Source organism: Anoplopoma fimbria, chromosome 2 (genome assembly GCF_027596085.1).
Source record: "Anoplopoma fimbria isolate UVic2021 breed Golden Eagle Sablefish chromosome 2, Afim_UVic_2022, whole genome shotgun sequence".
NCBI classification, from domain to species: domain Eukaryota; kingdom Metazoa; phylum Chordata; class Actinopteri; order Perciformes; family Anoplopomatidae; genus Anoplopoma; species Anoplopoma fimbria.
In genome coordinates this window covers 25,071,023-25,096,695 of record NC_072450.1, presented here as the reverse complement: position 1 = coordinate 25,096,695, position 25,673 = coordinate 25,071,023, and the positions used below count along the sequence as shown (strand labels likewise).

The following is a 25,673-nucleotide window of genomic DNA, read 5'->3' as shown; positions in this document are numbered from 1 at the left end:
AGCCTTCCTGTTTCTGTTGCCAATTCGAGCTGTTTTCATACATACAAGAGCATCTGACTGTTAACTAAATAAATCTTATAGTCTGGGCCTACTGACTGAAAGCAGTGTGTGGAACATACTGTTGTGTTGACCCTCTTTTACCTCACAAGAATGGGCAGAGGCTCAGATGACATCAATCCAGAGAGAGAACAGACTCACCTGAATCCTGTCTGACTAACAATGGACCATTAACAAGGAGGAACAACCTGTCCTTTTTGTTTGTAAAGTTTGGAGAATTCAAGAAAACATGGGCGTTTAAAAGAAAACAAAAAAATCTAATAATATATGTCTTTACCTTATAAGTTTTATTTGAAGTGGACAGATTCCTTATATAGCTTAATTATTAAAACTGCAGGTAATGTTCTCCTCTTTGTTTACTTTAAGCTTCAGGTGTTTGATCGCAGAATCTTCTTCACGCCTTTCTTATTAAATTACATTTGTTGATTTATCTATTTTTAAAATGGATTGTTGATCAGGAATACAGTGAGTCAACAGAATGCATAGCACAAAGGGGAAAAAAGTAGTAAATAAGTAAATAGCATCCGACTGTTAACTAATTAATTGTATGATCTTGGCCTATATCTGTGTAGTGGAACAGTAGGCTACACTGTTGACCCTCCTCCACTTCAAAAGTATGAGCGGGGCTCAAATATCAGCAGCGCAGAGGGAAATGGACTCACCTGACTCCTGTCTGGCTAACACTGAACCAACTCCAAGGAGGGAAAACCTATTTAGCCTTTTTGTTTGTGAAGTTGTGGAGTTTTCAAGCAAAAATGGAAGTCTAAAACGAAAAAGAACATTAAAACAATATATGCCTTTACGTATTCATTCAAGGATCACCTGTCCTTTAAATCATATTTAAAACGTGGGGAGTTTGTGCAAGTCCAAAATAAATAAAATAAATAAAATTGCCTGTATTAATTGATGTTATTTGAAGGATACAGTTTCCTCCTTGTTTATCTATTTATTCATTTAGAATAACCTTTATCATAATCTCGTAAACACACCTTCACATCAGCCTACCTGAGACAAAGGTGCTGACTTCAGTGGCGAGTTGTGCGCATGCGCGTGTCCTCCTCCGTTCATCGGTAGTAAATTATAAGGGCAGCGGAGCTTGGTTCAGTCCACAGTAACTGGACCGGACCGAGGCGGGAGGGAAGGACACTTGCAAGGCGGAGGAGATGGGGGACAAAGAGAAAAAGAAGAAGGATAAAAAGTCCTCAAAGAGCGACAGAGTCACTCTGAAAAAAGAAATTGGACTTTTGAGCGCTTGCGCTATTATCATCGGTGAGTGTGTGCCAGCTTTTGTCTCAAATCGTGTGTTCATGAGGAGAATTCAGCAACAAGGAGAGACGAGCCTGAGCAGGAATAACTGTGCAGTTGTTGCTTTGATCATAAAGTTATTACAATATCAGGGCACACAATAGGATACAGTCAAAGGAGGGGGTCCGTTGTTCCCAGAAGTACTGTAAGTACAGTGTAGGGAAATGGATTCGCAGTGACATTCAGAAATGGGTTTAGCAGTCTGACTTTGGGCACAAACAGCCTAAATACGCACATAAGGAGACGCTTTTACGCACACACGGTCCTGGTGTCTCCTTGGTCCACTTGGGTTTTGTGCGGAAACTGTTGCATCAGTCGTGATGGTCTGAATATGGGCATGCCTACGTGGCTGGAGCTCCTCGTGTTGAACTTGAAAAGCATGCAGACAAAGCACAGCCACTATATATATACATATATATACATGCATGCGTATTGGTGTGGGTATAACAGTGGCGCAATAACTCCCTGAGTAGAGTGATGGGGGTAAAGCGAGGTATTGATGTGGTTTTTTGGCACTCATCCTATTATCACCCTCTCATATTCTACTACAGCTGCACTGGTGCTGCAGCACTGCACATCTGCATTATAAAAATGCCTTTATTGAGAGGTATGTTTAGTAGGCTGCTGAACAGTGATGTGGTGTTAGAGCATAAGCCACCTCGTCTGCAGCAGTAAACTCAACAGGTTATGCAGTGTGTGCTATGATAAGGTGACATCAATGCAGAGGATTCCCCGAGCAGCAGCTGATAACCAGAGCAGCCTCTACAGGGGGCAGGGGGAGGACTTATTAATGACATGAATGTTGTTATGAGGTCATGAAGCTATTTTTTGTGCGAGACATTCTGTTCTCTGATTTAGCTTCTTAGAGACGAGTACTTTAACTCAACTTTTTGATTGATAACTTGCATGTCTTAGAGTAGGTAGGTTCTACGTTCTCAAAAATATATATCTATATGGTTCACTTTAAAGTCAGATTCATGTGTGAACCAAGAGAATGCAGGATGAAAGGACCGATCTGAATGATTCTGACATGACTATATAGAATTTTGAGGATTATTTGAATGAGAATGTAAAGCTACATGGTTGTGGGGCGTGATTATGAATGTGCCAGGTAAAACTGACTTCCATAACTCCGTCTGTACGTCTGCTCTCCAAATGATAAGGTCCTCCACCACAAGTAGGCGGCCCCCTCTAAGTAAAAAGGATGTTGGAACAAACAAAGGTGACTGAAAGTTGGAGACAGAATAATTGAAGCCTGTTGGCCGGTGATTTCCAAAGCATTTTTATTTTTTTACAATGTTGATTATTACTCACACATGCATCTCACAGCTCCTCGTGTTTTATATATGGTATTAAATATGAAAATGGATGAGTATTTCACTGTGCAGACAGACAGTTTATCATTAGGGCAAATTACAAACGATGTCAGTGGAAGGTGGATTAAATGGCAATGTGGCAAAAGGAGTTTTACAAAAGGAAGTGCTACAGTGTGGCACTTTCAATAGTAATGTTAACATTTGAATAGCTTATCTTTATAAGCAAGGTCACATCTATTGTACTTTGATAGACGCTGATTTAGGTCAAGTTTTTGTAATCATTTGGTAAGTAGCCACTGCACAAATCCTTTGCTAAACGTTCAAAGTACACCCAAAGCTCTGACTAGCAGTTATTTCCAGAGACTCAGGGGACTTCATTAGGGTTGTCATAATTTTAACATAAATACATATATTTATAATAAAAAAAATATTCCATTGTCTTTTAATTTACATTTAAATCTGCAGTACACTTTTGGGCAACATGAGGGAGTCTGAATGTTCATATTCTAATAACTGTAGCCTACCTATAACATTGAATTTAATATTAAAGGTTAGTGTACATGCTGTTGGTTTTATTGATGAGAAATAAAAAGAGAGTGCCTAAAAGCATTTATTTGGTGTCATTTAAAAAGTATTAAACTAGTATTGTTTTCAATAATATGTGTATAAAACAAAGTTGAGTTTTTTTTCAAAGTATATTCCTTCAAAATGGCTGGTTATCCTGTTTAAGATAATATAAGGTGTTGCAGAAATGGCAGTAAAAATGGTTAGTAACGTAAAATTTCGATCTTGATTTTTTTTTAAGACAAGCCCCATAGTGAATAAGGTCCCCAGAGAAAAAGTTTGGGAAACACTGCTTTACAGCATATCAGTGAACTTATGAGTGTTATGTACTTATCTACTTTAATGTTGCTAGTGTGAAGTTAGTGCTCAAATCACTCCGGTTGAAACTGACCACTTGCCAAGTCTTTCCTGTGGTGCGCAGATGGAGTGAAGCCTGTGCAGCTAGTACACACATACAACTTGAGTCGTGCTTCTACCCACCAGATCCAGCCTACTCACATATCCACCCCGCTCTAGTAAGGTGGACTATTGGCTGCTGCCTCTCTTTGTGCAACTACTACTGCTTACGTTTAGGGGCGTGGACAATAATCTAAATGAATAAAATGACTTACATTCCCACATTTGCCCAGCCCCACCTACACTCCAGCAAACACCTCATCATGCACAACGTTTCTCAGGGAGGGAGTCTGTTATCGTCACTACCCTTTTCATGCATGTAAATACTTGTAGGCGAGATCCAGGGAGAAAAAAAGAAGAAACTGCACATACTGTCATTACATTCTTTTCACACAGGCTTACGGGTTGACAGAAGAGCGTGGTGGTGTGTTTCTTTACTCAACTCCACAATTTGAATAAAACAGTGATTAATCTGAGCAGTAAATTTGAGAAAGATTCCCAGCCGTAGTGCAGAGAGGGTCAGTAGGCCTCTGATTCATGCTCTTAGCTGCGATGCCAAACTTTATGACATAACAAACACAACGTTGGCATTATGCAACGGCTCTGCATCTCACCACAGCCTCCACAATCAAATGTGACAGTGATAAACGCACAGTTCGGACCTCCTCTCTCGCTGTGCATCATTAGGGAGCATTCAGTGCTATTCCAACCGGGGGAGCTGCGATTGGCGTGCCTCACTGGGTTTTAAACAGCGAAAATGTTTACAGTGGACGCAGTCACATTTATTTTTGTCACGAAGTTCTCTAAAGACGAGGAAAACATGGAGGACAGTGCAAAACACGTTTTGCTTGGACAGCTGCTGTTTGGTTTCTTTCTCATGCTTGTTAGTTTTTCTTTTGTCTTTTAGTAGGGGTGATGACATACGAGTGCCAGGCTGGATTTGAACTCATAACGTGGTTGCTTATTAGTATGTGCCTTAGCCAACTGAGCCACCAGGGAACCTCTGTTTATCTCTGTTTGGGGGGACAGCTGAGCCAGGAGCCTCAATGAGCCATGATTCCACTACACAACAAGGCCATGTTGGATTAACTGGTTCTCTCTATCAGATATAACTATGGTCGTGTCACTACATGCCTGTACTATACTGTAAAAACATGAATTGTAGCCCTTTTCCATTTGGGTTTATCAAGGTCATGGTGTTGTGAATGCCTGCTTACTGGAACGACTATGACACACTAAATAGAATGGGACCATGATTCAGGTTACCAATTACAAATGTGTTTACCTCACTGCTGTTGTGAAAAAGGCTTATTGTTCACTATGGCATATCGTTTATACTAATCACCAGGGAGCTAATTAAGGGTCCGGTGGTTTTCCACCTAATTTGTCTGCTTTTTAATGAATTAAGCAAGAAAGAATATTTGGATGGCTTGTGATAATTTGTACAAATTATTCTACCATTGCTACAGTAATTGACAGAGACAGAATAGTTCAGCTGCTGGAGTTTAGTAATCTTGGCTCTGCAACTACACACAATGATTACTGATGATCAACAGAGTCAAGAGTAATTACTGTTTAGTACAGTGCAACTAGGCTGAAGCTTTTCTCCCTATTTAAGTCAGAGCCAATAAAAGTTTACATCTGTTTATAAAAGTAAATATTTATAATGTTGAATGTCACATTATTAAAAAAACTTGGTCGAGATATTTATATATTCATTATAGTTACTGTAATTTAGGTTTTTCCCAATTATACAAATAAAGTCTGAAAATGGTCTCCCCGCTATTTCATTTTTATTCTCATAAAGCCTGATCGAAAACTGTGAGAAAGTCACAACTCAGTGTTTTTTTGCTATTATTTTTTCTTTTGACCCTGTTGACAGCTCTCTGAATATTAAATACATTCAACCATCAATGTCACAGGTAGCGCTGTTGTTTGTTGTTTTGCATCTTTGCTCTCACCATTGGATAACAATGACACGCCAAGGGCAAATCGACTCTGCCAGCAGTGTAGACGAGAAAAATCGAACCCTCTACTCGTCAAGTAATCGATTAAAAAATATTATAAGATAAGATAAGATAAGATAATCCTTTATTAGTCCCGCAGCGGGGAAATTTGCATGTATGCAACATGCAATTATGCATGTAACTGTAACATTAACTAAAGACATGCAATGAAATGCACCTTGCACTCTCCCTGGTAGCCTAAATGAAGTATGAATTACAATAAAGAGCCATCTTCCAGTATATCATATTATTTTTACATAATAATCTTATACTTTAATGATTAAAACAGACTCAAAGCTGACCAGTGCATCCCTGTCCATATTCATGTGATGTCAAAAATAAAAGGAGACATCAAAGCTTTCGTAGCCCTTGCAGCTATTATAAACAAAAGGATTAGACTGTTTAATAGACCAAAACACATTTAACATATTTAACTACTCCGGGCAGGGTTTCTAAATTTCAGCTGCACCCGATTCGTTATATGAACTTAACCTCACAGCTAACATCGTGACCCATCGTGATTGGCAAACCGCCAACTTTATTTATTATAGTAACACATTTGTCAGGACTGAGGACTGGGAGACTTGACTTCCAGTCCACCATAAAACAGACATTATGTTAACGACAGGTGTTCTTTAGAGATTGCACAAGTCGTTAAATGAAACTAAAGACAGTTGGAACAAATCCCTGGAGCTTTTGTTTAAATGGTTGGGATGGTTTAATAAGCCTCTTGGGATTTCTTGGCAGCTGTTTTCTTTTTCTTTGGCCAAGCCAGTTTTGTTAACAGCCTATCCAATAAAAGCAACAAAAAAAAAAGAATTAAATTAAAATATGTTATATTTGTGTGTAATAGGTATACTAGTTAATGCTCTCTGAGTACTTGTTGAGTATTTCTTATTATTTATAGGCAAGTGTGAATAACCCTCTTAATCTTTGTTTTTCTCTGAAGGTAACATCATCGGCTCTGGGATATTCATCTCACCTAAAGGAGTGTTGGAGCATGCAGGCTCCGTTGGGCTCTCACTCATCGTCTGGGTTTGTGGAGGGGGGATCTGTGCCCTCGGGTCCATGTGCTACGCTGAACTGGGGGTCACCATCCCAAAATCTGGAGGAGACTATTCATACGTGACAGAAATCTTTGGAGGGCTAGTGGGGTAAATACTGTTGTTTTTGTCCAGTAACCCTTTGTTTATTTCCGACAGTAAATCATGCGATTGGTCACATGTATTAGTGCGTCTGTGGATGAGTGAGTGAGTGTGCATCTCTGTTTCTGTCCACTGCTAATCTCAAATTCTGCATCATATTTTGGGTAGCCAGTTATGGCAGCATGCTCAAAGACCTCTCGTTGTTGCGGTGGTTGCTTTTGACTGCCTCCTGACTCCTTACTCGCCACTCTTAACCAGCCCTCGGCTGGTAGGGGGCAATTGTGATAACACAGCTGAGTGCATCTCCGACCCCCAAACCAGTACTCTGCGCCAACAGTGGGTGCATAACAATTTGCGGTGTGTTTGGCTAACAACCAACTACCAATATAAACACTGCTGCGTCTCTTCGATCGCTGCTCTGCAGCTAACCAACCTTTATTGTTTTGGAACGTGTGTTAGGCTAAATGCTAACAGGTAACGGAACAACCAGTAGACACATTGCTGTACCTAGCCATTACTAAGCCGCTGCTAAGCGGCCAGACAGCTTGGTGAATTTAATGTTGGTTTTGGGCAAGATTGTATAAAATGTCTTGTACGAAGAGTCAATTTCCTGTTTACATCGCTGCTCGTTTTTTAGTTTGAATCAAGCTTGTTTTACAACCCCTTACGGCCCATTGGTGTTTCGAGGGAGTGTTAGCCAATTGTGGGTTGTATTTATTCAATCACACAATACAGCAGTAGTCGTTGCCGACACACCTCACAGAGTGCTGCACTCTACTTAGTGCAAATTTCAAGTTAACACTCTGTGCCTAAACTACAACAGCAGTTTATACTTCAACATCCTCAATTGTACTCACTTGGTATGGATTATACTGCAACAGTCTGTACACAAGAGGGCTGCCTGCCTGGGACAAATCAGCCCTGGAGGTCTTGTGACTTTCATTTAATCATGTGACTGATCATAGAGCTGCACTGTAAGACTGAGAAGGTCAAATGTGCATAGCACGCCTAGTTCATTAGTCCTGTGTGGCTCATTCATTTGCACGTATAGAAAAGTGCAATTACATTAAAGAACAAGAACAAGAAATAATTAAAAAAATTAAATAATTAAGGTCACAGTAAAATAAGACATACTGTCTTCTGGTTTCAGCAACAATTTACATCCGCTGTATAGTGCTTTTTTCATTGTCTCCTCTTCATGTCTGAGCCGCAGTCTCTTATAACTGACCCTTGAGCAAGTCATCCAACACCAACTGCTGCAGTGGAGCTGTACAGAGACCAACAGCAGCAAACTATGGTTGTTCTGGGCAGTTCTTAGGTATAAATGCGACTGTGAAAACAGGATTGAACTGAAAGAGAGAAGCAAATGCTCATTCCCTGTCTAAAACAGTCAACCCCACAGTGTGTAGCAGCAACTTCTCCATATTAATCTCAAGTTAAAACCATTTTATGGAAAGGACTGTTTATTCTCACATACCAAATCCTGTGTGATTTTTCTCTTTATCCCGTAGCTTCCTGTTGTTATGGAGTGCCGTCCTCATCATGTATCCGACCACGCTGGCCGTCATTGCGCTTACCTTCTCCAATTACGTCTTGCAGCCGGCATTTCCGGAATGCCTGCCACCGTACATCGCCACAAGACTCCTCGCCACCATCTGTATCTGTGAGTCACAAACATAGAAAACCCTCTGAAAGTCACAATGTGTTTTAGGTATGAATCATGAGCTCTTCTGTTCAGTCTATTTTTGGTTCTTTGCTATGAAGTTTCCAAACTGTTCTTCCCAGAGATCACTGCCAATCAGTGCAGGTCTTTTTCCTCAATATCTTTAAACCACATGCACCATTACACGTTTAATTCTTCAAATCACACTTACGTTGCATGTCCTTGTATTTGTGAACTGTGCCACTGCAATACTTAAAGTGTTATATAACCTAGCAGCTGGGAATGGCTGACCTTACACTTAAGGAATGCAGCATTAAAACTGCAACTGTCCATGCTTTCATTAAGAGGGTGTAGGTACAGTGGGTAAGGAAAGTATTCAGACCCCTTTAAATTTTTCACTCTTTGTTTCATTGCAGCCATTTGCTAAAATCGAAAAAGTTCATTTTTCCACATTCTGCTGCTGCTCTCCATGAATGCTCTCGGCCCCAATTAAAATTCACAAGCAACGGTACATTTAAGGATTGTATCTTTAATTTGAATGTTTTATATCTTGGTTGTCTGTACCTGCAATTTTCTGTCTTTTTTTACGCTGAATCTTTCAAATGCAAGTTGGATTTGAAACACAAACATGAGAGCAGAGCAAATGCTGCAAAAACCAGTGACGTCCACCTCTCACTCACAGCACACCTTCTTCACTTTCACTTCAAGAAGCACGGTGCAATGTGTGAGTACGACCCAGCAGAGAAACCAGCATACAGTATCTCTAATGTAACACATATTAGGCCAATGTGTGAATCTGTGTCTCTCTCTCTCTGACAAACAGAAATTATCAATCTTGTTTTCTGAGAATGAACTCACACACACAGAGATACAGTATGTTAACAGTATGGATTTCAGATGGGAAGGAGATTTGCACACGGGTCAAAATCAATACAGAGTACAAAGTGGACACTAAAAGTTGTCGTGGTAAAAAACGCTTTATTAAAAGAATGAAAAAGTGAAAATTCAAAGAAAAGCGTGAAATATCATTCATGGTCATAAGTGGGTATTCAGACCCCTTTAAATTTTTCACTTTTGTTTCTTGCAGTATTGATTAATGTACACTCAGAAAAACTGAAATATCACATGGTCATAAGTATTCAGACCCTTTGCTCAGTATTGAGTAGAAGCTAGTAGTACAGCCATGAGTCTTCTTGGGAATGATGCAACAAGTTTCTCACACCTGGATTTGGGGATCCTCTCCAGTTCTGTCAGGTTGTCAGGTTGGATGGTGAACATTGGTGGACAGCCATTTTCAGGTCTCTCCAGAGATGCTCAATTGGGTTTAGGTCAGGGCTCTGGCTGGGCCAGTCAAGAATGGTCACAGACTTGTTCCGAAGCCACTCCTTTGTTATTTTAGCTGTGTGCTTCGGGTCATTGTCTTGTTGGAAGGTGAACTCTGATCTTTAGTTCTTTCCATAGATTTTCTATTGGATTCAAGTCAGGTGATTGGCTGGGCCATTCTAGCAACTTTATTTTCTTTCTCTGAAATCAATTGAGAGTTTGCTTGGCTGTGTGTTTGGGATCATTGTCTTGCTGAAATGTCCACCCTCGTTTCATCTTCATCATCCTGGTAGATGGCAGCAGATTTTTAGCAAGAATGTTTTTCCATTCATCCTTCCTTCATTTATATGAAGTTTGCCAGTGCCGTATGCTGAAAAACAGCCCCACACCATGATGTTCCCACCTTCAAACCTCACTGTTGGTATGGTGTTTTTGGGGTGATGTGCAGTGCCATTTGACCTCCAAACAGGTGTGTATTATGGCATCCAAAGAGTTCAATTTTGGTCTCATCTGACCAGACTATATTCTCCCAGTATTTCACAGGCTTGTCTAAATGTTATGCAGCAAACTTTAAACAAGCTTTAACATGCTTTTTCTTCAGCAATGGAGTCTTGCGTGGTGAGCGTGCATACAGGCCACGGCGGTTCAGTGCATTACTTATTGTTTTCTTTGGAACAATTGTACCTGCTAATTCCAGGTCTTTCTGAAGCTCTCCAAAAGTGGTCCTTGGCTCTTGGACAACTCTTCTGATAATTCTTTTCACTCCTCTGTCAGAAATCTTGCGAGGAGCACCTGGTCGTGGCCGGTTTATGGTGAAATGATGTTCTTTCCACTTCCGGATTATGGCCCCAACAGTGCTCACTGGAACATTCAGAAGTTTAGAAATCCTTCTGTAACCAATGCCATCAGTATGTTTTGCAACAATAAGGTTGCGAAGGTCTTGCGAGAGCTCTTTGCTTTTACCCATCATGAGATGTTTCTTGTGTGGCACCTTGATAATGAGACACCTTTATATAGAACATCAGTTGGGACTGAACCAGCTGATATTAATTTGCACTGACAAGGGGCATGATTGCTTTCCAATTACTGATAGATTTCAGCTGGTGTCTTGGCTTTCCATGCCTTTTTGCACCTCCCTTTCTTCATGTGTTCAATACTTTTTCCCTGTGTCATTCCATTTTATTACACATAACTTAATTTCTGAACTTATTTGTTTGGTTGTTACCGACAACATGTCAATAGCACCTTTAGAAATATATTTACTGAGAAAAATGGTGACGTGTTCAATACTTATTTTACCCGCTGTAATCCCTCCAACGTGTTCTGGGTCTATCCCAGGGCCTCTAACTAGTTGGACGTGCCCGGAATATCCCTAAAAGGAGACTTCCAGGAGACATCCTGAGCAGATTCCCGAACCACCTCAGCTGGCCCCTTTTAATGTAAAGGATCAGCGGCTCTACTCCAAGTTCCCTCCGGAAGTCCGAGCTCCTCAGCCTATCTCGAGGGCTGAGCCCTGCCAACCCACAAAGGAGGCTCATTTTAGGCCCTTTGCATCTCGGACCGAATTCTTACAATCACTACCCAAAGCTCATGAACATAGGTGAAAGTCTCATTGCAGGTAGTCTAGTTGTAGGTAATCAAGAGCTCATGCTCAGCTCCCTCTTCAACATAACCATCTGATGCAACACCCACATCACTGCTGAAGCTGCAATGGGTCTGCATGCCTAGGCCGCCCTGCTTACAATGCTTGCAACCCCAAAGCCTATCCCTGCGAGTGGTGGGCCCACAGCGTGGCTCCATGTTAATATTTGCGCTGAGCTCCGTGTCCCAAAGCCCGGCCACCAGACGCTTGCAGACACCTACAAGGAGATATTGCCCCTGATAACCCAGCTTTCAGGGTCAGTGAGGCACTCCAACCCCTCCATCATGTTACAGTTGCGATTCATTGAGGGGGGGAAATTAGCATAATTGTAGGGAAAACACAGATTTTCTGAAATATTATCCTTATTTTGTCAAATTCCATGATATTTAGCATTTTGCAGAATATTATTTTAAATAATCTAATTATGTGATTCTGTCGCTGTTGTCCACATCAGAGAAATCATAAGGCCCTAGACACATTACTCCACGTAAGACCCAACTTTTTTTTGTTGCTTTATAAAGGTGCTGGTAGATGGATTTTGGTTGTTTCTCACCTTTTTGATTGACTGTTGATGATCAGTTTCTACCAAAAGCTAAACCCAACCTTTCAAAACTGACATTCTGGTTGCTGTTTGCCAGGTGTGTCTGGTTGATTGGCTCACAAAAATATGTGTAAACAGAGTATGAGTCATTGATGGTCCTTTGCCTGGTGAAAGCTATTTCAGAGCATTCCATTGGTGTATTGATACTGTGGCAGGCTGGTTAGAAATCCTATTGGCTACTTGCTGCAAATCTGGTGTCTGCCTCTGTCACCATGTCATCCTAGTTGAAAGTATCACACGTCAGAATTTCTGTTGCTTTAGACATTCAGGTCACCTGACTGTATGACCCAGGATGACTGCCAGTGATTAAAATGTCATAGCAAACTTCCTTTCCAAGTTCGACCTTCCCCTTCTTAGAAACTGGTCTTAGGGTAGAAGGTCGGAGTACATTTAAAATCGATTAAAGAAATATTGATTGAGCATTGAATGATGGTAGATCATAAAAAGTCATGGGGAAATAAATGAAAGCAAGGAAAAAGCAGAACAGGTCACTGTTAAGAAAAATCTGTCCATCGAGTGGGATAAACCTGAGCACCCAGAGACCAGTGTGTTGGGAGTGAGCGGCTAACTGGTGGGTAGAGGCTCCATAATGTAAAGCAAGGGAAAAGCCACAGAACTTCAAAGGCTAAAACAATCTCTGCAAACCAGATTCAGCTACTTTCATCTCATGCCTTGAAGATATTATGATACTGTGATAGTTCACAGTGTGCTGACGGCTGTCATTGTCATTTGTTGATAACTTAAGACACGCTGCGCTCTATTTCCAGCCTCCAATGTGACTAGCGCCTTACCTTGAAATGTTGTACAGCAATCTGTATTTAAATAGCCATTGGCAAAAGCAGGCTGAGCATGTATCTGATAGGCGAGCCAGCCAGTTTGGTCTTGTCTGAACTGGATGCAGAAACGGGGGTATGGACAGCAGAGGGTTGGGGATCTGTGCCTGAGAGCGTGTGCGTGTGCTGGTGCACGCTGGTGGACCGCCACTATTTTTGGCAACAGTATGTTAAAACGGCTGCCTAGTTAGGCCAGGGGCCCGCTTTGTGCGTGTTGTTTTTATGTGTTGTTCTCTTGAGTGGGGGACGAGTTTGTGAGTGTGTGACAGTATCAGTGTCAGACTGTGTAATGGTGCCAGCCTTTGTGGACGCCGCTAATGAAAGGGTGTGTCTACGCCTTTGTGCATTGTTTCACAGTGGTTACCGTGACGCTCCTGTCACTGAGCACCATGGAAACAGGAAATGGGCAGGACACCTTGCACATTGATGATGGGGGATCGTATTGGCCAGCTGACATTCTGGTTGGTTGTTTAATGTTGCTATTGGCTGTTTTGCACCGCCTCTGTCCTCCTCACTGGTCCACAGCATCACACTTCAGACCTACAGAGAGATTGTATCTGTGATCAGCAGTTGTATAGGGTTCAATCACTGTAAGTGAAACTTTATCAGCTTGGGAAATGTCCGCTTCGACAGCATCCTAATTACAGATGGGGAAGATATTCCTCTGAACCCTAGAAGAATCTTGGATGATAGAAGAAATTGACGGTGTACAGTTTGATAAGTCTTTTCACTAAAGCTACATCATCCTCAAACACCAACAACAGATGAAGTGAGACATGTCACCCCCTTTTATAACTAGTGGTGTAAATAAACTTTAAGTTAGTTAGAACCTCCTACAGCCTTTACTGAGAGAAGAGGATGGATTGCCATATTCATCTAACTCACTCATTCTTTTAGCCTTTGGCTTACACAACTCTGCGTAGAGTGAGTCATTCTGCAGTAGTGTTTGTTTATCATGAATGCACTTCTAGACACATTCAGGACCATAAACAGTACACCATAAATGGAACCCCAGAAGCAAAAACCTGTCTGGTCGATCATCATCTGCCCAAAGGGAATTTGCAAGACAGCTTAACCTCACTTGAGGAAATAAATAGTTGAAGTATCTTCGCTATCCGGGATAAAATGTTAACATTTTCCAGCGTTTGGTGGTTTGTCTGAAACACTCAGTGGGACTAACCAGATTAAATGTTGTTCTGCACTACTGAGTCTTGTTGAGGCCCTTTCATGTCCACTGAACTTTTCTTAGTGACATGTTTTTATATGTGAGTCAGCCTAGATATGTGTCCCCCCTCCTTTCTCCCCTGCAGAGTGCACTGCATGAGAGTCACAAGTGACCCACCTGTGTGTGTGTGTGTGTGTGTGTGTGTGTGTGTGTGTGTGTGTGTGTGTGTGTGTGTGTGTGTGTGTGTGTGTGTGTGTGTGTGTGTGTGTGTGTGTGTGTGTGTGTGTGTGTGTGTGTATCAGAAAACCAGACAGGTCCAGTTGTGGGCTGGTGGTGTTCTTCTAATAATAGGAGCTCTGGACAGCCCACAGCAGCACAGTCATGCGCCTACTACTACAATTTTAGGAGATTTACTCTATAACGCCACTTTATTCTGTCAAACATGGATCACTTTAACTAGGTATAAATCCCCAGTCTGCATGAAGTACCTGTTCCAGCAATGAACAATAGAATATCATTAATTTTATGTGACATCATACCTAGCAATCACTCAAAATGTGATGTTTTTCTTTTTAAAGCAGGAGGGATACACAACTTGACTCTTGCTTAGTTTTACATTATTCTACTAAAAATGCAAACTTCCAGTTTATTTAATGGAAGAAAATTGTTTAACATTTACAAAAATAGAAAAACGACTCACAGTTCACGTCCATGTCTGTCCAAATGTCTTCCTTTCATAACTTTATCCAATAACACATTTGTGTGAAATTGTCGTATTTAGCATAAGCATATTCTTGGTTATTGCCAAAAACATGTTTTGTGAGGTCACAGTGAACTCTGACCACCATCTTCTAATCAATTCATCTTTAAGTTCAGGTGGATGTTTGCGCCAAATTTGAAGAAATTCCCTCAAGGTGTTCCAAACAAATAACAAAAAGATAAAATAAAATTTGTAGATATTATAAGCTTCGACCTTTGAAGTGTCCAAAACTGAACTGACAGGAGCTAAATGCCTTTCACTGGCACACTGTGTTCTGTTTCAGCCCTCCAGCAGTGCACAGTATGCGGGCTAAGAATAAAAACAGACATCATGCGTATGTTACTCTTTAATGTGGTTCAGTGACTTCAATTTAATGACTTCCACGGATTTCCTGGCCATGCCAGCCTTGTTATATTGAATGCTGCACGATACTACTTTGAATTTGATTGAGGGAGTGTGGTCAGTCAGCAGACTAAATGCTACAACTAAAAATCGGGGAATAAAGCTTTCATCCAACCTGTTTTCATTCTCAACTCGTCACATGCGGTCGTCAGGACCCCTTGGTGTCATTTAGGTACAGGCAACAGAACTACTTGGTTAGAGACTCACCAACAAAAGCATAGATGATAATAGATAATGCTGTATTTATCTTGTCCATTGTTGCAGCAAGAGAGGAAAACTACACAGAACCACAAATGAATGGTGTGTTACTCCACCCAAGTTTTTATCTGTTCATCATCTTGACGATCATTTTTATTTATTCATTCTAGAGTCTCTGCTATTTGCATTACAAACCAAAAACCATAGGACAGATCAAAAAAAAGTTTTTTCAAAGCCAATCGAAACGTAACCAGTTAACATGTGATGGCCCATCTATCTGTAAAAGTCTGTGTCGCCTTCTTGGCTAGATCTCTGTTCAACATGAGTTTAAAGGAGCTGTATTTAAAATTAATAAAGCAGCAAATAACTGTTAGCTATGTTAAGATATATGAATATAAATATCAGCTTTATTGGTCAATACATAGATATATTCATACATATACACACGAAATGTCCCTTCTGTATTTAACCCATCCCTGAGGAGCAGGGAGTAACATCTACCTGAGCAGGGAATGAAGTTGTTGTTATCTGAGCTTCTCCTATGTACACAAGCTTTTATTGCACGTTTGTGCACATGAGTGTGCCCCCACTCTCATATGGCGGTTACCACTGATAATGCCGTTCCCACCCACCACATCGCCGCAGAAGCGTAGCACTCAACCTCCCATTCCCTCCTCACTTAAACACTGTTAGCTCTGTCAGCACTTTTATCGTTGTTTGCGCCGTTCGCACCATAAACAGTGCACCGTTAAGAGTGAATCCCACCGCTTTTCTTGGTAATTGGCACCTTTAAGTCTGAACGGGAGTTAAATAAAGACAAATTGATGGTGATGGCTTGGTGCAGCCTTCCTTTTATCTACCTCTACACTACACGACTGACTGTACTATGTTAGTTGTCAGCATGTCTTTCACCCAGACTTAATCCTGTAGATTTACAGTAGTCTGAGGGGAGTCTGGAGTCAGCTACCTTGTGGTGGACAGATAAGACTGGGGGGTTATTGCCACTTCAGTGACTCCTGTGACCAGATCCTGAACCGAGAGGAGGCGTTCCTGAGGGTAAAGCACCATGATAAATCTGCACGAAGTTGGGTTCGGAATCCATTAAGAGTAAAAGCAGCAATTAGTTTAGTATTCTAGTGCTGAGGCAGCCTTCAATAGAAGCTGTGATGGCAGGACACAGATTTACCTGCGCTGTCGCATTCAAAGCCGGCTGGCACCTCCTTCCTGTCAGGGTTAACACAGAGGGAAGTAGGGGAAGGAGGTGGTTGTGATGGGGGGACTTCACAGGAACACTAGAACGGATATGCATGCAACACCCCAAGGGTGACTGACTATAAAACACCTCGGAGTTGTAGGGGAGAGAAAGCTCTGCCCGGTGCCACTGATACCGCCTGCCAAAAATTCACATGTGTGTATGTGTGCGCCCGCTCCAGCGGAAGCAGTTTGTTCAGATTTCTGTAGTGGGAGGGAAACCTTATCCCGGTGATGGATGACATGGTCGATAACACTCTCAACCCATATATACTCACGCACGCACACGCACGCACGCACATAAAGCACCATCTCGAGTCCGCTGCTACACTCACATGACATACTCCTCTTAAGGCAACATACCTAACATGCTGAACCCCATCCCACACAGCAGCCAAGGAAAGGCTCTACTGAGCTGAGCAACATGTCATTAATGCTGTACATATTGTACATTTACATAATAGCCTAATCCATGTGAGTTGACTGACTGAGGCCACGTCCACACTAACCCGTTTTCAAATGAATCCGCATATCTTTTTCTGCGTTTGCACCGAGCGTCCACACTACACGGCGTTTTAGGGCACCGAAAACGAAGAAGTCCGAAAACGATGACGTAGGCACCGGCGTTCGCTATTTGATTGGTTCTTAGCAGTTATGACGTGTCATTCCCTGATTCGTCACCCCCTTACCACGTGACCCTTTTCCGTAAGAGAACAACAACAACAGCCTTGATACCGATCGACTACCAGGTTAATTCAACATGGATAATGTGGTATTTGTTACAAATGTTTGTACATAGACGTTCACACATGTAGGGACTTAGGACCCAGGGGAGCACAGGTGACCCATGGCAACCCAGAGGGGGTTAGTGTCTTTGTCTTCAGCTGTAATCAGCTGATATGGAGAGATTAGAGGGCGTATCCAGTGATGTCATCAGCCCTACAGAACGGATTAATGACGTACTTGTGTTGACCAGATGTATGGACCCATAATCTAGTAAACTTCGTTTAATGACTGTTCATTTAAAGTACATGTGCTGTCTGTGTGGGAGAGATAGAGTTAGACCTGCAGTGTTGTAACTAAGCTTGAAAAATAAAACTCCACGAAATGTGTCTGTTTGAGTTTATGGAGGAAGATTTTAGAGGAAGTTCTTAAGAATGAAGCACGACAAGTATCAAGAGTAGTTTAATGTATTATCTGTAACCAAGCAACCAATGTACTTCCTGTTTACACCGGCATGCGCATGCCCAGTGTACGTGAATAGTCACGTGATATTCGTTTTCAGGGGAGCAATTCTGGACGCACATAATTTCGAAAACGATGCTGAAACGCTCGTGTGGACGGAGATCTTAAAACCCCGTTTTCATTTGAAAACCAGTGAAAACGGGTTAATGTGGACATGGCCTGAATTGGAGTAATAGTACATTGTTTTTCTGACTCAAATGTATGGTATTATATGTACAGGATTGCACACCTCAAACTTGAAAAAGAAAAGAAAAACAACACAAAAGTCTTGTTTTCTTTTCTAAATCTGTGCTGGTAGTGTGATTCCCACTTGCTACCGGGTAAGCTTGAACTTGAGTTTCAGCGCTACTGGAGAACCACTTGCTGGTATTGACTCAAATCTAATTTGGCATGCCCTAGTTATGGTGGCATACATGTAAAATTGAGAGTCAGCGTGAAGGTCAATGCTTAGGAAATAGTGTGGGGTGCGAGGACACGGGAAACGGGAAGTAGGAAGTGTTTAATTCCACAGACTGGAATCTGTTTTGTCAGGAAAGATGTGTTGTGTCTTTGTGCTGACAAGAGAGGAATGTTATATGGAGTGTGAAAAAAGGACATAAATATGAAGGAGGCAGCAGAATGTATGTTATCCATGCATCCAGTTGGTGAATATCTATTCTGCTTTTATTTCATAAAAGTGAATAATGTTCTTATTAGTGAAGGTCTGGAGGCGGTGAGAGACCTGCATTTACAATGCAGAGCCTGTCAGAAACATGATGCTTTTAAATTACATTAAGTGTGTGTGTTTGTTTGTGTTTGCAGTATTCCTGACCTGGGTGAACTGCTCCAGTGTGCGCTGGGCGACAAGGATCCAGGATGTTTTCACTGTAGGAAAACTCCTCGCTCTGGTACTCATCATAGTGGTAGGACTCATCCAGATCTGTAGAGGTAAACACACACATACACGTTCTGGTGACATTAACTCCTCAGCATGACACTCAATACTGATTGTATTTTAATTATCACCATAAGAAAATTGATGAAATAACAAATACTGAAAAGAAAAGAAAAAATATGTAAAAGAACAGAGAAAATTAAATACAACACCTAAATTTACAACAGAACAGGATAATGAGAAAGTTTAGCATCATGGTCAGCAGCAAAATTACAGCAGTAAAACTCACTGAGTCATTGACACTGCTGACCCCTGGTGGACATAAATTGACATAACATGTAACTTTCCTCCGGTAAGAAACAGGGACAAATGAGAAAATAAATTTATCAAGTAACTTATATGTGACTAACAAGTGAATTGCATGCAAATTGAAGATGCAATTTTGCATTTTTTTCAGAAGAAGTTGTAGAGTAATACTTTATAGGAGACATTATCTAGTAGTTTTATTACTGTTTCATCAACACATCCCATCCTCTAAATTTCCCCAGGTCACTATGACGCCCTTCGGCCCAGTGTGGCCTTTGAGTTCAGTCAGGACCCCTCAGTGGGACAGATAGCGCTGGCCTTCCTCCAGGCCTCCTTCGCCTACAGCGGCTGGAACTTCCTCAACTACGTCACAGAGGAGGTCATGGAGCCACGCAAGTACGGCACACACACGCACAGTATAGTATTATATATCACTACAGGTTTTAATACAAACAGTAGACACACTACATTCGTCTTAATTGCAACACTTGCACCTATGCAGTGGAACATGATTTACAGCTCAGTCACTTAGTTTAGGACTATATAACTGGTTTGAATTCAGTCTTGTTAAAGCTCCGTAAAACACCAACTTTCCAATTATCGCCATTACTTCTATCATTATTTTTATCAGGAACCTGCCCCGTGCCATCTACATTTCCATCCCACTGGTGACCCTTGTCTACACTTTGACCAACATCGCCTACTTCTCCTCCATGACCCCTGAGGAGCTGCTGGCCTCCAACGCTGTGGCAGTGGTGAGCCGCTCTCCGTCTCCATGAATGTTTGTTTCATACGGGAGCTCAAAGCAGTTTACATACTGTTTAACAAGAGTCTCAGTTGTCTGGAAACTGGATGTGTGCTGAAGCCTGAGAATCGTAGCACAAGACAGACCTCAACCAACCAATTAATTAGTGAATAAGATTAAAGTTTAAGGGTAAAAAAAATGTCATGATCCCACAGGGAAAACTAGGAAACAGTCATGAGCTCAGTATGTGACTACTTTCCTTTGACAGACTTAAATTACAAGCAGTGTCCTAGGAAATTAATTTAATTAATTTTTAAATGACCTTAAGAGACTAGAAAGGGTGTGGTATAACCACGCAGGTTGAAGAAAACACACATTGCATCTTTCAGGAAAATTATTAAATGAATGCGTTACTGTCAGGGACTTAAAGACTGAATCGAGGAGTCAGTCATTTAATTAAAAGCCAATGAACTGACCCATCAGATATTGTGTTGTTCCAGACATTCGGGGAAAAGCTGCTTGGGATGTTTTCCTGGGTGATGCCTATCTCTGTAGCGCTGTCCACCTTTGGAGGAATCAACGGATATCTGTTCACCTCCTCCAGGTAAAACTCACACTACTTGCTTTGCTGAACACAAAATGACGAACCTTCATTCATTCATTAATATCCTTTAATGATAGCGTAAGATTTACTCCTAACAAGTAAAGTTAACCTGAACATACACACATAAGCATAATGTGTCTGTCTATCCGTAGATTGTGTTTCTCGGGAGCTAGAGAGGGTCACTTGCCTTATCTGCTGGCTATGATCCACCTAAAGAACTGCACTCCTATCCCCGCCCTGCTGGTCTGCGTGAGTGCTGCACTCACAGTTTTGCCTACTTTCTCTTTCTTCAAAAGGGACAAACTCACATAAATTGAGTTTTAATATCCATATGAAACTGTTTTGTAATATTTTTTAAATCGTTTAATATGTATTTGACCTTTGACCTTGCCTTTCACCTCCCACAGTGCATGGCCACCATAGTCATCCTGTGCATCGGAGAGACACACAACCTGATCAACTATGTGTCCTTTATCAACTATTTGTCCTATGGCGTAACCATTGCTGGCCTCCTCTACCTCCGCAAGACGAGACCCAACCTGGTCAGACCCATCAAGGTACAGAAAGCTGAAAACCGCAGGTCCACTGCAGGAACTTAGTTTAACTTGGGGGTATTTTATCACATGGCCTTGTTGAAGACATAACAGTATGATAAAACTATCAAGTCATAGCTCTCAGTTTACTTCCAATTGACTACCAATTGGTTATTGTTATTAACAACAAATGGGGTCACACAAAAACAAAAAAAGTGACAAAGTGTGTGTATAGTCTCTTCCCATTTTTTCAAAATGTGCAGACAATAATTCAGATAAATACAAGACTGTATGGCTTGGAACAATTTTTTATAATTAGCGTTACTCAATTGGCAATGATAGTTTAAATTACACGGATGCTTGGGCTGTAAATTAAACGGAATGACAACAAAAATATATGGCGAAGCTTACCTTCACATGAATGACAATTTTTCCTTAATGCTCACATAAAGTGGGTCTACATGGAGGGTAATTGTTTTCGCAGTATTTAATAACGTGTCAACCGAAGAGGTTAACGTTAGCTAGCTGGTAAATGACCCTGGTAGGTTGTAACGTTAACAGCTGTAGCCCATAAACTTAATTACTAATGAGAAACGTGGGTCCCCAAACTAAAACATTGATCTAAGCAGTTGCTTGAAAATGTTAAACTAAACTTGCTTCACTAGACCGCAGTTCAAAGACAGCTTCTCACTGGAGGAAAAAAAACACCACTACACTGTAACGTCTTGACGAGCTTTTAAGTTTCACAAGACACCTTCAGCTCTGAATGTTTTTCCGGACAAGCAACGTTATAAATACAAACCCTTAAGCTTCATAACACTTAATCTACCATTCACTAGTAACACATTATAATTTTGAGCTTCACAACAGTTTAGCAGCAGCTTGTCCCGTCGCGTTACCTCACCAACCAGCCGGAGAGTTACCTGGATTTAGATACCTGCACTTCTCATCTGTCAATTAAGTTTAGCCGTGGGCAGTTTTTTGGCGCCCCCTGTTGTCGCAAAGGTCAATTATATGATACACGTGTGTGGCTTTTGGTCTATAAAGACAGCGTGCATGCACTGTTTTCATTTGTCAAAATATTATACATATAAATGATTATCAATAATTTTGTCTCATTAATGAATAGTTATTATCCCAGCCCTATACTACAGTATACGGTATATGCTCTGTTCAGATTGAAGAAATCACAATGAGCTAAATGTGTCAATTGCTCTATAGTGCCAAAAGAAAAGAAAACCTCAGGAGTGGTGTGTATTTTTGTCTTTTGCAGGTCAGCTTGTTGATCCCGATCACCTACCTGATATTCTGGGCTGTGCTGCTGTGCTTCAGTTTGTACTCTGAACCGGTGGTTTGTGGCCTGGGAATGGTCATCATGCTGACTGGAGTCCCGGTATACTTTGTGGGTGTTCATTGGAAGGACAAACCCAAATGTGTCTACCGGCTAGTCGGTGAGTAGGGCTGTGATATTTGAATATTTATATATATTGTAGCATTTGATAATAACACTCCTCCTGGTCTCTTTTGCATTGCAGAAAAAGTCACATACATGGGCCAGAAGGTGTGTAATGTGGTGTTTCCTCAGGAAGACCTTTCAGAGACTGAACCCCTCACTGCCTACAAAGCCACTGACTGAGCAATGCACTCAACCAGGAATTCTTTACATCAACACCTGTACTGCCAATTGTTTTTTAGTGTTACAATGTTTCACATTGGTCAGTTTGTGGATGGTGAAGAAAAGGTTTTCGTCCATGTTCTTGCACAGCTGCAGCCTGATGAAGATCCAGTATAAAAGAAGTGGAGGGTTACACTTAGGACACTATCATGTTTAACCCTAAAGCCCCAAAATATATTTTTATTTGTTGGTTGATACTGTTCCTCCATTCTCCTCGCCAGTATGCATAGAGATCTCTATCTCATCTTCTCCCTTCTACTAACTCAAAGAACCTCCGTCTGTTATCTTCTGCTTCCCTGCCAAGATATGCTTCTTTTATGACTTTAACTAAATCCTTGAGCTAATGTGCCTTATGAAACGTATGTGTTGGTGTAGTGGATTTGTTTGTGCGGGTTGTGTAATAACTTTTTTTGAGGTAAATATGCAAGCAGTTTCTGCACTTAGCAATACTTTCTCTTTTACTGCTGCTACCTTCAGCTCTGTTTCACTAATTATTCATATACCGTTTGTCAACTGTGGATGAATATCTTTCTGTCTTTATCTCTGCCTGGCCACAGTATTTGGCCATTTTTTTTTACTTTACACCCGTTCTTTCTTTTGTTTTTCATACTATTATAATACTGCATTCTCCTAAGAGGTACTGTGGGTTCCTTCATTATTATTAGAGATTATCTACTTGACAACCATCATTCCCAGCAATATTTACAGCACAGGGAAGACAGGCGGATGACGGGAAGTTCGTGGCCGTCATCTGGACGGATGGCTCTCAGAAATGAATAAGCTGCATCGTTACAACACGTGTCGACGGGCTGTTCTGTTTTGGAAATGTTCTCATCTTTAGGAATGCCACTGTGAACTCTCTCAAGGTGCTTGACCCACCAGGACAGTTATTACATTTCAGATTTCTCTCCTAATGTTATGATGCAGCGCTAACCATTAACTTGCTGTTGGATAATTTATCCATATTGACAGATATATTGCTGGCTGGCAGTGGATATTTAATTGTGCATGGGCCTGCTCCCTTTTCCCGAAAGACATATCATCACTGAAATGACCCCTGGCCCACCGAGTTTTTACTATGGTACTATTGACATAATATAGTTGAATTGACCTAATGGACTTGTAAGATACAGACTTGTTATGGCCCTTCTGAAACATTCAATTTTGCCTACAAACTATTACGGTAAAATGAATGTCCTTACTGGAGTTGTGTTACCACTACCTTAACACAATATGCCAATTGACTGTGCTCCTGGTGATACTGGTGTTTACATGCATTTAGGTAACCTCTTATAGCACTTGTCTACCAGCTGTTTATGTTGTACATACAACAGAGCATATGAAGGTTTGGGCCATTGGCCTTTTTTTTTTTAACACGATGTGAACCAGCAGGTGGAAACTTCAATAGAACATTGGGTCTTTTTCCAGCCCAGCAGATGCTGGGAATATCCCGCTGCATCAAATCCACTAAGAGACTTCAGATAGCAACGACTGTCTGCCGTGTCCAGGCGCTGTTAGCTCAGTCAAGATCTGTAAATACTGTGTAAAGAATAAAAACAAACTGTTACAAATGCGCCGGGGACTCTAATAAAGATCACATTCCTCAGATATGTCGTGATACATTTAAATACTGTACAATTGTTGGGTGCGCCTCTGTGTTTTGTAAGAGCGTGAAGAATAACAATGTAATTACTTATTAAACTTAGCAACTTCTAAGATGCATCTTTTATTTTTTTACAATACAAGTGGGTGTTGTGTCCTCAATAGCATCCCCTTACCTTTCATAAAGCGCCATCATCAGGTCGAAAATAGTAACTTCAGCTGTACTTTGTGTTTCGATCAGATAGCTAACTGCTAATGATGACATACTAACACGTTCAGACTGATATTGTGAATTAATGGCTTGCCATAAACAGTATCAGTACTATGGTGGTAGTAGTACTGGCAGTAGTATTATTTGGTCAAAAAGAAAACTATTGCATCTATTTCGTACTGAAATAATTCAGTAAATGATAAAGAGCTTGACGTTTATTAATTGCAGGCACATGAAAACAATGACTGATCAGCAAAAGGCTGTATAGGGTTTGGATCAGCAACCCCCACAACGTCATGATGGCATTTTTCTTTCAGCACAAATTATACAAATATAGTTCTTAAAGTAAGAGAAATGCTTTCATACAAACACAGAATACACAATGACTTCAGCCTTTGACCGGGAAGCAGCTTTAAAATCAAACAGCAAGGAGAGGGTTTGCCATTATCAGACAACCTGGTTCAGTAGTACTTTACATTTCAGTGGCCTTATTTCCAGCGTATTTACCTGTGTGTTAACTCATTGAAAAATACAGTGATTGGGCTTATTGGAAAAGGTTTGATAATATACATTATGGGGATAAAATAAAGAAATGTGGCTTCTGCTAAGCAGTTTATCACAACTTTAATGAACCGATAGAACCAAGGACAGAAACACTTGATATTGGCTGCAGAGATAATAAAACATTACCTTAGCAGATCTCTCTTTACATACTCAACATTTGTAATGTGTATGTCTAACCACAACATTCTTTATAATTGGCCGTCTGCAGTCTCAAGCAATGAATTTCGACTTTTATAGATTAACATTTAAAAAACAGGTGAATAAACTGGCATGAGGTTATTAAAAAAAACAAATCTTCCCTTTCTCCTTTGGCATAATAATCCCAGAGATTCCTGATGCGGTAGTGTACTTCAGCTCCACAGCAGTCGGTTGTACCAATCACATTTCATATCATAAAGCTGCATCCACCCACAAAAATGTAATCTCTTCAAACATGTAAACTACAACTTCGGACCACGAAACTGTCCATGATATTTACAACAACAAGGAAAAAGGCATTTTTAAAACATCACAAAGCAAGTAAGGACATACATTCAGCAGATGTGTAATTCAATTAAAGTTAAATGAGGACAGACAGGCTTTGAACTTAAATAACAAGGTACAAGAAAAAAAAGAGCACAAAAGTAAAAGTAAAGCTAGGAATGAGTAAAGTGATCTTAAGTGGAATAACAGCTGATCATGAGGCAG

General features: G+C 40.9%; 1 protein-coding gene across 1 annotated transcript; it reads left to right on the top strand.

The window, feature by feature from the left end:
- The first annotated feature begins 1,220 nt into the window (after positions 1-1,220).
- slc7a10a (solute carrier family 7 member 10a) lies at positions 1,221-24,276 on the top strand. The gene is made up of 11 exons (XM_054610073.1): positions 1,221-1,326; positions 6,594-6,798; positions 8,301-8,452; positions 18,674-18,799; positions 19,295-19,448; positions 19,684-19,807; positions 20,298-20,401; positions 20,554-20,650; positions 20,809-20,958; positions 22,208-22,385; positions 22,470-24,276. The coding sequence occupies exons 1-11, from the start codon at positions 1,221-1,223 to the stop codon at positions 22,568-22,570; spliced, it is 1,497 nt and encodes a 498-aa protein (XP_054466048.1). The 3' UTR covers positions 22,571-24,276.
- Positions 24,277-25,673: the final 1,397 nt, after the last annotated feature.

Bases quoted from the DNA above. Each gene is read 5' to 3' on its own strand.
- slc7a10a (XM_054610073.1), top strand. From the start codon at position 1,221: ATGGGGGACAAAGAGAAAAAGAAGAAGGATAAAAAGTCCTCAAAGAGC. The intron at 19,449-19,683 runs GTACGGCACACA...TATTTTTATCAG, and splicing joins GAGGTCATGGAGCCACGCAA to GAACCTGCCCCGTGCCATCT. The intron at 20,651-20,808 runs GTGAGTGCTGCA...CACCTCCCACAG, and splicing joins TCCCCGCCCTGCTGGTCTGC to TGCATGGCCACCATAGTCAT.